Genomic DNA, 13,156 nt, shown 5'->3' on the forward strand with positions numbered 1-13,156 from the left:
AGCCACCTTTATTGTATGTTTCCTTTGACACAAGGTTGTTTTCTAGATAGGTCCTTTGCAGACTGCTTCCTTCTGCACTTTATTTTGTTTGAAGTGACTTGTATTTTAGTCAATAATCCTGTATTCAACCTTATCAAAAGATCATCAAAGTACAGAATACAGACAAATCAGACATCAACACAGTAACATGTTTTAAAGTTAAAAATACATAAATAAAACAAACTAAAAAAATAAATAAAACAAACTATCTCATAAGCTGGGAGCATTACAAATTTAAAATCACAAAACGACCTCCAATTGGGATCATTGGCAAACGACAAATAGTACTAAACAAAGGGTCAATAAAAGCATGTTCAAACAGCGAGGTAGTCTTATCAGTTAACCCTCTAAAGATATTGTGCTACTAGTAGACTTTTTTTTTTTAAATCAGACACTAAAACCGACCTGCTGATTACTTAAGAACTGTAGGTACAGAAGAGCCTTCCTACGCTTTTTAAAGACCAGCAGTTTCACAATTTGTTTGAGGTGAAGTCAGAACTAGTTGTGATAAAATTTGCAAACTAAAATACCACAGCGATTTCACTGCAGTTTCATCACCGGGACGGGGGGCAACTTTGAAACTCCCCACTCCCTAGGAAACCACAATGAACGCCACACCGTGCTTGACCGAAAGCAGAAAAGAAGTGACCTTTCCCAGCAGGAAGTTCTAGAATTAGATAAGGGGCAGGGTCTCCTGTTGATAAAGTAACTAAATAATAACACACACAGTGCTGTCATCAATTCTTGGGAAGAGAGCAAACTCTTCAAAGCAGGACCTGACCTGCCACTTGTCAGACGAACTGATGGTGTCTAGAGCAGAAAACAGATCTGGAAGTCCAATGTCAGCTATGGGCTTATTAACATAATTTAACCAAGGAATGGACATGCCCGTGTCTTGATTAAGCCAATCACAAATGATCTCCCTGTTAAAAGTAGCTTTATTGTTGGATCACGCAATCACCCATAGCAAGAGGGGGTCCAGCTTGATACGGTCGGAAACATAAACCGGTAAATTCATCAGTTACCTACAGATCTTATTTTCCTCAACCTGTATGGAAGAACTATTATGATAACCCCACACCCTGCCCCATAGATGGCTGTGCGGACACATTGCAGGCTATGCATTTCGAAATATGGGGAGATATTACTAACGCCCCTCCACCCCTTCTGAGAGAGGTTAGATAAGGGGTCCTGCTGCCCTCTTTAATTTCGCTTGTGCTGTATTAACCTGTGTATTGTATTTTAGTTCCGATAAGAGACATGCTTTTAGATTGCTCATTTTTTTCAGTAATGATCTAGAATGTAATTTTTAGACGACTGTTGCTCTTTAGCATTGACAGATTTATTTGATCATGTCTGTCATTTCTTTTTTCAGCCTTGTTATAGAATGTATTTTCATAGGACTACTGCCCTTTAGTTTCGACAGTGAATTTGTCTTTTATCATGTCTGTCATGACCAGCTTTTTAGTTTCCTATGTAGTAGCAGAGCAGGACATTTGCTGTTTTAACATCTGTTATGTACTGCAATATTTGTTATGGTTTTAATTAACCCAAAAAAATATTCATTCACTAATTGTACCTTACATATTTCTGTAAATCCAGTGGGCTTTCTTGTTAATTGTTGAGACACACAAATTAGTTTGTTTCTTGTTTCTTCTACCGTTAAATTAGTTACCTAAATTGGTATCTGAAACTCAACCCAAAAAGAACTGATGTCCTCATTAATGGAGGAACCTCAAATCCATTTTACAACAGTGGCACCACAAAATGAAATTAGATGGGTTGAACCCCATACTCGTCTTCCTTGGCAAAGTCCCTGACCTTTACCAGCAGCATGGTTTCAGTTCACATCCCCTGCTAATAAAAAATAAAAAAAAGTTTGAGTGCATCTATTTGGTTAAAAGGACTGCATTGGCTCCTAGAATCCCCTTTAAAATTGAGTAAATCTGACTGCCTTCCTTCCAAACTTAACATGTGCATATCTGCTAGCACTACTAGAAAAACCTCCCAAGTCAGAAAATCGAAAAGCACATAGGAATATGCAAGGGCTCAATTTTATTTTCTAGGGCCGGCAAAGAAGATTCTTTCCTTTTTACTTAAGTCTCTGACCATCTCGGCCAGCATTGATACCACTGTGACTGTGTCTGAATTCTGCCTTTTTGTGGAGCTTTTTCGAGTGATTCTAGTATCTAAGCCACTCCTTCAGAGAAGCACTTTAATCTTTCTACACCTATTTCACAGTTGCGGGCTTCATTCCTTCTTGCAACCCATGCTTGCAGTATGCGGCATTTGTGGCACCTTTGCTGATTTATAACACTTGGTTTTCCCAAGCTCTCGTAAGCCATAATAAGGGCACAGCCATTTCAGCCTAACCTTTTCTAGATGCACATGGACGCAGTTGCCCCTTGCACTTGTAGGGAAAACTCTCGATGCCTCCGATCGCTCAACTGCTCTCCATGGGTCTCCTGTCTCTTCCACTACCTCTGGAGTTTCCGCTCATCTGTGATGCAGGCTGACTGTTATGTTCTTCTCCGTTCCAGTCTTGCAGATTGTTCAAAACAGTGTCATGAACCTCCTGGCAGCCTCACATTAATTGTCTGCATTGTCTCTTATATGCTGACTTGCAGTACTCTTTCTTCTCCTGATGGCAGTTCTGTCAAAAAGGACTAACTTTCTTTTTTCATCCATGGCTGTGGTGACATTCATTCTTTATGGAGAACCGAAACAGTTGGCCATGGACGTGAATATGATATGTGAGAGGGGCCCACATTAGCGTTCCAAGAAACAGTGGCCATCTCGGGACAGCCAGGCATGTTTTAGCTTAAGAACGGTTGTGAGATTTTGTGTGATTTGCACCAGGTTGGTCCACTCTCTTGTTAAATTTTGCCTTTTTGGTGGCCCCGAACTAAAGAAAAATATTTGTTGACCGGATTTTTCCTTTCAATCACAGAATTAGTCTAAAGGCCACAAAGCTGTCCGTCACAAAACTTTTATTTACAAGGCATCTTTCATTCACACATTCCTTGAACATTATATAGTGAACTTCATTTAAAATGATGATGAGTTTGTTCCAATAAGGTAAAAGAGTATATTAGACTGGGCCATTGTGAACGTTAGAGCTACTATTCCCCAAGAATTTCATTACAAGACCAGAGGCTACCATTTTGCGTGTATCTTTTAATGCCACTCCAAGAAGCACTTGATAGATAATTACATCAAAAAGAAATACAATCTAGAACTGAACCATAGCAACACACAAAGGGTTCATGAACAGAAAAATCATTCTATTTAAAATGTGCAACTTGTTTAACAACACTTGTTCTTCTCTCTTTGTGTAGATGAATCATAAGAAACCACCAATATGAAAAAAGCTGTCGAAAGAGCCAAATTACTGCAAATTATCTGAAAGAGGAAATTGTTAGAGGAATCGAGCCAAAAGAACATATATCACAAACGAATAACATAGTTAAACAGCGTTCTTTAAATAAAAGTATACATACTATTTTGAAAGTCAAAATTGTAAAATTTAGTTTGAAGGCATGTGTGGCTGTAGATACACATGCTTTGCATAAGTCTGCCATCTAGTGTTGGGCTTGGAGTGCTGCATGTTGTTTTTGTTGAATCTTTTCGAGTCATGAAATCTAGGGACTCCTCCTCAGTGATACTGCGCGTGGGCATCGAGTCCTTTGTTAGATTGTTTTCTCTCCACTGTCGGATTTGGATGTGTTTCCTCTTGCTCCGGTATTCCTCGGCTCGGTTTGTCCCAAACTCTTCCCTTCTGTCTTTCTTTCAACAACAGTATAGTATTTTCATAGCTGATTCAAAACCAAATGTACTCAAACCGTCTTTTCTGCGTCAGGAGTCGGTTTACCACTCGTTGAGGCATCCACGCCCTTCTCTGGCCTTCTCCTCCACATGGGACCAGAATATACAGGGCTGATGGAGCGGACTCCATTTAGGTTCTGTCTTCGATGCCATTCCAAATTCCCACACACCTATCAACACCTGGTGTGTAACCTGCGCTTGTCCCTGGAACATAAAGAAGACCACTGCAATGCCTGTTGGTCTTTTTGATCTAAAAAGACCCTCTGGGACCAAAGAGCTTGTGGATTGGAGATGACGTCAAAGACACCGGACTACTTCCTGATATTTTCAGAGTGGAGCTTGCACAGGAGGAGATCAGACATAAGCCAGCCCTCTCTATTTGAGATTCCGAGTCAGGGGTCAAATCTGACATCGATAGTTAGCCACTCACCTCAGCACATCATTTGAGCACACCAGCCCCAACATACCATACAAAGATTCTTGGGGGGGGTCAACATCCAAACTGGTCGTCAATCCACCGCTGTCTTCCAGCCATGGTTGGATCTGAAATCATAATTGGATGCCCGCCCTTTGACTCGGCACTGAAAGTTGCCAAGATGTCTTAGGCATCAACCTCTGGTTCCACAGCATCCCACACAGCCTTGGGATCCAGTCAGCACTTCGAATTGAACATTTCAGCTCCAAGAAAGCAGTCTTCTACATCAGCTTTGGAGCTGACTCTTTCCGCTCGGGACAAGGCTTCTACTCCGATAACGTAAGAACCAATGATGCAGCCTTCAAAACATTCCGCTATTACTTCTGAGGCAGCTTCTCCAGTAGAGCTAATTCTCAAAGTAATGCCGCTCTTCAGTGCCAGCTCCACATACAAAGGGGAACAGGGAAAATAATTGCTTCTCCCCCGTTCCAGTCAAGTGGAGACTTACTTTTCAAGTGCCATTGGGCACTGCTCCTCATCCTAAAAATGACTCTCAAGGACAAAGACAAGGCCCCCAGTTCAACCTCAGCCTTCCCCACCTCACTCTCCTTTACTTCCTCTTACTCCTCTACAACCTGCTACATTTGTTATACAGCCACTTTCTCCAGAAGGCTCACCGCCACCTCACGAAGATTATTTGGGTGAAAGTCCAAGATTTCGACCTATTGGATTCATATGATCCAGATTCCATACTTGATAATGACCCTGATTTGTACCCAGCGCGCCCTTCTCCGTCTGAAGATGTAACATCATACCAAAGGTTTAATGCACAGGCAGCTGCATACCATAACGTAAACATGCATACTGACCCTATTGAAAAGGATTTCCTCTTCGATACACTGACTACCATACACAGTCAGTTCCTGCCCCTGTTGCCAGGTATGCTTAGACACGCCACAGACATCTTTAAAGAACCTGCTATGTCAAGCATTATTATCCCAAAGGGTCGCTTTAAAAAAAAAAAAAAAAAAAGGCAGCACCATCAGCCGCTATATTTATTACATCACAGATACCTCCTGATTCTATGGTTCTTAGCGCAACACGGAAATGTGCTAATAGTCAATCAACAGGTGATGTTCCTCCTCCTGAAAAGAAGAGCAAAAAACTTGATGTAGTGAGGAAAAGAGTGGCTGCAAAAGCTGCTAATCATTGGCAGATTTGCAATTCACAGGCACTTCTGGCACAATATGATAGAGCCACTGGGACGAGATGGAAGATCTTCTCCAGTACTTCCAAGAGGAACATTGGAAAAGAGAACAGGAGGTTGTTCCAGAAGGACAAGCCATCTCAAACAACTCCATTAGGTGTGCCACTGATGCAGTTGGATACCGAGCAGGTGGTGTAAATACCAGTGTTATCATAAGAAGGCATGCGTGTCTCAGATGCTCAGGCTTCAAGCCAGAAATACCGCAGGCAGTTCTTTAAATGCCTTTTGATAAACAACACTTGGTTGACACCACCATAGACAAGCTCAAAAAAGATTTGGAAACAGCAAAAGCTATGGGGGCCAGCTCACCATACCACATGGGGGTAATTTTTGCCAGCCACAATCTAGGGGAGGCTTCAAAACATCATCTAGTGAGCCTTCCACCTCCCAAACCAAAAAAGGAACACACTTCTCTTCTACAATAGAGGTTCCTTCAGAGATTCCTACAGAGGTGCAAATAATAAAGGCAGAGGTAGGGTGTCCACCTCTAGAGGTTCTGCCTCAAATACACACCAATGACTGCTGACACCTTTTCAGTAGAGGGAAGACTAGCTCATTTCTATCCACAATGGTCCAATATCACCACAGATCAATGAGTTCTATCAATTATCCAACATGGTTACTGTATAGAACTCCTCTCCACCGAATATTCCCCCTTGCACTTACAAACTTTCATATGACCATCTCATTCTTTTAAAAGAGGACGTACAATCCCTTCTCAAAGGGGCTATAGAGCCAGTTCCCCTATCTCAGCAAGTGTTAGGGGTATATTTCCTATAATTCCTTATGCCAAAGAAAGATGGGTCGCTAAGACCAATTCTAGATCTCAGACCTCTCAACCTAAACCAGCTCTGAGAGCATTTCCTTATGGTCATTCTTGAAGATGTTAGTCTCATATTACAGCAAGGCGACTTCATGATAGCTTTAGATATCAAAGATGCTTTCTTTCATATTCCCATTTTTCCAGCACATTGCAAATACCTCAGATTTGTAATTGCTGAAAAACACTATCAATTCAAGGTTTTACCACTTAGGGTAACAACCGCTCCAAGTATATTCACAAAATGTCTAGCAGTAGTTGCCACATTTATCAGAAGACAACGTATTCATGTCTTCCCCTACTTTGACGACTAGCTCATCAAAGCCAATACAATCCAACAATGTCAAACTCATACTCAGTACACATTAGACCTCCTACACACCCTGGGAGTCACAATCAACTTTCTCAAATCGTATCTGCAATCTTCACAGATAAAGCCTTATCTGGGAGCAGTTCTCAATGCTCACTGAGGGTTGGCATATCTAAGCCCAGCTCAGATTCAAGCTTTTCGAACTCTCAATTACAGGAAACCTACACTTACACTGGGAGAATAGTGATGCAGCTACTAGGGATGATTGCTTCCTGCATTGCCACCGTTCCTCATGCCAGACCTCACATTCATCCTTTACAGCATTCTTGTCAATGACCTCAATCACAGGGCACTTCCAAGATCTAGTGTTAGTACGCCAGGCTCACCACTCTCTGCAATGGTGGAATCCCACTAACCTTTCCAAGGGGTGGACCTTTCAGGATTCTGTGCCTGAGATTGGTCTCACTACATATCCATCACAGATGGTTGGGAAGCTCACCTCAACAACCTTACAATACAAGGCAGATGGGATCCCGTTCAACAAACTTATCACATCAGCTATTTGGAGTTATTAGCTTTCTTTCTAGCGCTCAAAGCATTTCTACCACAACTGCCTCACAAAGAGATTCTTATTCGTACAGACAGCATGACCATGTATTATCTGCAGAAACTGGGGGGGGGGGGTTAAGAGGGGGGTGTGGGGGGGAGGGCATACTCGTCTCAATTGTCCATTCTTGCTCAGGTAATTTGGAATTGGGTAATTGACCATCACATTCACTTACTGGCAGAATACCTTCAAGGAATGGACAACCAGTTTGCAGACCTCAGCAGGATGCAGAAGCAAGCCCATGAATGGGAACTTCCCCCACATGTATTTCACCAATACTTTCAAAGGTGGGGAGCACCACAAATCGACCTCTTCCCCACCCAAGAAAATTCAAAATGACAAACCTTTGTATCCAAATACCCACACCCTTAGTCCAAGGGTACTGCACTATGGATGAGTTAGTCAGTGATATTTGCTTAGGCTTTTCTATGTCTCCCACTACTTCTATCTCTAGTTTGCAAAATTAGACCACCATCCCTCACCATGATCCTTGTAGCACCCACATGGGCATGTCAACCTTGGTTCACAACTCTGTTGGATCTGTCTGTAGCTCCTCAGGAGAAACTCCCCACAGCCGGACCTTCTCACTCAAAGGCAAGGTCAAATCAGACATCCAGACACCAAAACACCCATTCTTGCAATATGGCTCCAGAAGTTAGAGTTTGGTTATTTGAATCGTCCCTCAGAATGTATGGAAATTCTTAGAGGTACGTAAATCTACAACTAGGCAGTGTTACGCTGCAAAATGGAAACATTTTGTCTGCTGCTGCCAACCTAAACACATTAACTCACTCACAGCCTCAATTCAGGATATTGTTTATCTCCTCTTACATTTACAAAAGGCAAACTTTGCATATGCATCTGTTAGACTTCATTTACTTACCTCCCAAATACACAGTATATCTTTTTATTCAGGATTCCAGTTATCAAAGCCTTCATGGAAGGCCTCAAGAGCTTCATTCCACCCAGGATTTTCCCAGTCCCATCATGGAACCATAATGTTGTACTTACTAGACTCATGGGTCCACATTTTGAGCCTATGCACTCCTGTTCTTTGCAATTTCTTTCATGGAATTTAGCCTTTTTAGTAGCACTCACTTCTCTAAGACGTGCAAGTGAAATACAGGCTCTCACTTTAGAAGAACCATTCTTCCAGTTACACAAAGATAGGGTAGTTCTTAGGACAAACCCTAAATTCCTTCCCAAAGTAGTTTCACCATTTCTTATTAATCATGCAATTGAGTTACCTGTGTTTTTCCACAGCCAGACTTCGTTTCAGGAACAGCGGGTCACACAATAGATGTTAAAAGAGCTTGTCTGTATTACATTGATAGAACTAAAAACTTTAGGAAACCTAAGCAGCTTTTTGTAGCATTTTCCATGCCTCATAAAGCCAATCCAGTTTCAAAAACTGACATAGCTAGATGGATAGTCAATTGCATCCTTACTTGTTATTCTAAGACCAAAAGGCAGTTACCTAGTACTCCCAGGGCACACTCAACAGGAAACAGAGGGTGTCTCTATGGCTTTTTAGGTAACATTCTAATAACAGACATTTGTAAAGCTGCCTCTTGGTCTACACCACATACATTTACTAAACACTATTATGTAGACATTTTAGCACAGCAACAAGCTCATATTGGCCAAGTGGTGCTCAGGACACTTTTTCAAGCTACTTCAATTCCTACAGGCTAGCTACCACTTATTTGGAGGGGACTGATTCACAGTCTATGCAAATCATGTGTAGCTACACCCACACATGCCATTGAACAGAAAATGTTACTTACCCAGTAGACCTCTGTTCGTGGCATGTAGTGCTATAGATGCACATGCATCCGCCATTCTCCCCGGAAGCCAGTGATTATTGTAGTAGAATTATCATATAAATATTGTATATATCTATATACACTGCATGGACATCTCTTCCTTACTTTCTATATATACTCCTTACCTCTTCCACCTGAGGGGAAAACAATGTAACGAAGGACTTGATGCCCATGCGCAGTATCACTGAGAGGAAAAGTCACTAGATCTTGTGACTCGAAAAGATTCTTTGAACAAAAACAACTCGCAACACTCCGAGCACAACACTAGATGGTGGACTTATGCAAAGCATGTGAATCTACAGCACTACATGCAACGATCAAATGTCTACTGGGCAACATTTTCATTTTCCTTCATTTCATTTTAATCATTTTTCTTTTTTTCTTTTTTTTTTCAAATGTAAACTTAATAACTGAGAGGTGAGGGAGGGATAATGTTAGCCTCTGTGTCTTTAATGAAATTCAGATTCTCTTGGCATTTACATTTTGAGGATCGCTATTTTATAAACCAGACTGGAGCCTACCATTGTGCATGTTGGTAGCCCTCCAAAACCACATCAGTCATTTTAGATAGGTTTGCAATAATGTTTAGCAAATGTGGAAGCATTAGACCAATCAGCCGCTTTCATAATGTCCTCCAGTCTTCCACTTTTCCAAAGGATGGTTTGGTCTGAAATGTTCCTTTCAGTACTTAATTTGTGCTTGTTGTTTCCGGTGCTGAGCACCAGCACTTATTTTTGGGCTGGAGCTTATTCTTCTGCCTCAAGCATTTGCTGTGAGCAAAAGACTCATATGAGACAGACGGAGGAAGGGGAAAAACAAAAAAGCGTCACAAAGGAAGAAAGTAGAAAGCTGCAAGAGTGAGCTGAAGGGGCAGGGATTGGCTTTATATGGATTGAAGAGGCCCGAGATGGCTTCAGGATTACGCCACCTTCGTATTCAGAGTTTAAACATTTAATCGCTGCACCCGCTTGTTTAAGAGGAGGGCTTCGGGCACTGGCACCTTTTTATTTACAAATTAAGCACTGGTTCCTTTGTTTAATAAATTGCAGGTGCTCACACACCCTCAAACAACATTCAAAACACCCTTGCACCTCCACAATGCTTCCTTTTCCACTCCCTATCCCATTCCCCTTTCCCTGTATATTTTCTTGTAAAATATTTGGAACAATTTCTCCATCCAGTCTTTCTGATTTCTCTAAGTCGTTTTAAATGATTTAATTCAACACAATGGTTTTTCAAAACCAGTGATTAAATCAATAACTGTTAACACTCCAGGGCAGGTGGGGTTTCAGATCCCCAGTCACGTTCTTCCAACGACTTGCAAATGCTATGTTTAGTCAGTATTTACAAAGGTATATCATCATGCACAGAATGCTGAGTAAATGATCTAAGGTAATGGGTATATAGTGTGAATGGGCATATTGATTTGCATGCACCCAAGCACTATGTGTTTGGGCAGGGAATTTGCTCCAGCACTGCACTTAAAATTAAGCCTGAAGTGTTTGAAGGGTCATTTGATGAACAATGAAGAGTACTGAACACTACTGAAGTCACCGTGATGAGTACCTTATTACTATTTCTGCCACTGACAGGACCACTAATTTGGATGGTAGTGGACCTGCATGTGTGCATCATCAATACACCGAGGGCCTCCGGGCACTTGTGGTGTTTATGTGAGCAGACCAAAAATATTGTGGTGTGTCACTGCTGTTGACTTGTCTTGGTCAATTTAAGTGTACTGTGCTATCCTGTATGCTAACATTTTAAGGAGACACAGTCACCCACTTTGCAAAAAGTGGCACTAAAACTGGCAGCTTACTGATGCATACTGTTAATTTTGTATTCTTTAAGACTTCAGTGTTGTGGGTAAGTTGCATTGAAATAGAACATTACTGATCTTAAAGATTTCAATATTGCACTGAAGTACCATTATATGATAATTTGAATGTGAGGAATATGCACTTTCAGTTCTTAAAACTGTTACTGATTAAAACATTTTAAGACATTAAGTCCATTATTACCTTTTTCTCTAACATTGGTCTTTATTTTTATTTAGGCGTTGGTTAATTTAACAGACTACCACATTTTCAACGAGCTCATCAAAGGAAGAGAAGACAACTCCTTCTATAAAAACTGCATCTCACAGATGTTAAGGATGGTAATGGAGGAACGGTGCACAAACCAAAAGCAGGTGTTAAGCTATCTGGGGGAGCGCTTCAGAGTTAAACTCAACTTGCCGGATTGGTACACTGAGGAACAGGCTGCAGAATTCCTCTTGGAGTACGTATTTATCTGTGTTTTGTATGTGTGATGTATTTAACCTGTAAAAGAAATCGGATGAAAAAATACATTTTGTACATTGAGCATTCCAGACCTGAAACAATAAAATGTAAAGAACTCCAAATGTACAAGATATACAATCATAACTTGTATTACTCTGTTATCATGAACGGTTTCTTTACCAACTGGCAATTTAGGACAAGCCTTGAAGGAAAATTGTATCACATACATTTGGTGATGAAATTTTCTATGCCCTATACCAACACTTTCCTCCACCTAAGCACACTTCTGCAAACCTTATACGCAACACATCAATAAGGAAATAATTAATCTTTTAGATTTTGAAATGCAGTGACTTGTTAGATATTCTGCTTCTTTCTCCCACACCCTGCTACATCACTCCCCTTCGTTGGAAGTATTCATGATTTACCTTTTTCTAATATGGGTTTGGCTTGAAGCAGGAAATTGTGCTTTTTTAGGCATACAAGGAGATCTTTTTGGTACATGCATTTTCTGACCATTTTTGCTGCTACTCTACCAAATCATGTGGCGGGAAGGTGGAGTTCTGCAAGGACCCCTGAGGTTCTTCCTCTTTCTGGTACATTTAAGGCCTGAGGGTGCCAAGTACTAGAATAATTTGGTGTTCAGAGCATTTTCAATTTGTATCCCAAAAGTCCTGACTGACTTATCTAAATAGGGACATTTATGCCATCCCCTATGTATGTATTCTCCTCAGAATCACAACGTTAGAATAATTCCCACTTTTTATTTTTCTTTAAGTAAAAACATATTATGAACTTTGAAACTGCAGAAAAACACTGCTCCAAACCCCACAGCATGTTCATGTAGATGCTACTTCTTCAAATGTTGTTTCTAAGGCGAGAGTAGCTTACTGTGGGACAGATAGCTCAATGGAAGCACGTTTAACTTGCAGGACAAAAGTGGTGGTGGGTAACCTTTAAAAATGGGGTTGTGTAATACTTGGCTTGAATGACCGTAAATAAAGTGAGTGGACTTGACATTAACTTCTCAAAGGGTTTGGAGTTAAGGGTGGTCCCCCCCCCCCACCCCAAGAAAGTATTTTTTTTTTAAAGTCATTACTTATTCACTTTTACAGCACTCATAAATGTGCTCAAAAGCCACAGGCTCTGGAAAAGTTGTTATTAAATATTAAAGTACTTCCATGGTGTACCAGACAAATGAAGCCTAAGGCTCCCCAGGAGTTGACCCCATATTTAGCTCAATCTGTTGTGAAACATATTTTAGACTTGGCAAAAAACACATAGGGGCTTGGATCCTGCCCATTGCTTTTCATTGTTTGGCTTTCCTTGTCACTGATTTGCCTTCTTATTCAGTATTATCCAGCTTGTCAAGGTTGGAGCATGGACTGTTGCCTCCTTACCATTGCTTAAATTGGGTGGCATCTCTCCTTCCATTTCTTACTTTTCAAGCAGTACTTTTTGCTTTTGTGGAAAGCATTCCATGATACAGTGTGTGTTTTTTTTTTGTCCTCTCCCCCTGCCCTTGTGTTGCTCTGTCGCTGGCTGCTTCTTCCAGCCTTCTCCCTCTTGTACTTGTCCATGTGCTTCCCCCAACCCATACCTCCTTGTTTTTTTCCCCAACCCCTGTGCTGCTCTCTTTCTTGCTCCCCTGCCTGTTACTTTCGCATCCTCTGCATCTGCAGCTTGCGCGCAAGAGAGTTGGCCACTTCAAACAGGTCTCTTCATTTGACTAGTGCGTAACTTGTTGTTGTTAATGAAATGGTAT

General features: G+C 41.2%; 1 protein-coding gene across 1 annotated transcript in view; it reads left to right on the forward strand.

The window, feature by feature from the left end:
- Positions 1-13,156, forward strand: part of POLR1B (RNA polymerase I subunit B) — a 294,522-nt gene that overhangs the window by 151,024 nt on the left and 130,342 nt on the right. The window contains exon 6 of the mRNA XM_069235071.1: positions 11,166-11,389. Within this exon, the coding sequence (XP_069091172.1) occupies positions 11,166-11,389 (224 nt within the window). The remainder of the gene's footprint in view (positions 1-11,165; positions 11,390-13,156) is intronic.

Source organism: Pleurodeles waltl, chromosome 5 (genome assembly GCF_031143425.1).
Source record: "Pleurodeles waltl isolate 20211129_DDA chromosome 5, aPleWal1.hap1.20221129, whole genome shotgun sequence".
Classification (NCBI taxonomy): Eukaryota; Metazoa; Chordata; class Amphibia; order Caudata; family Salamandridae; genus Pleurodeles; species Pleurodeles waltl.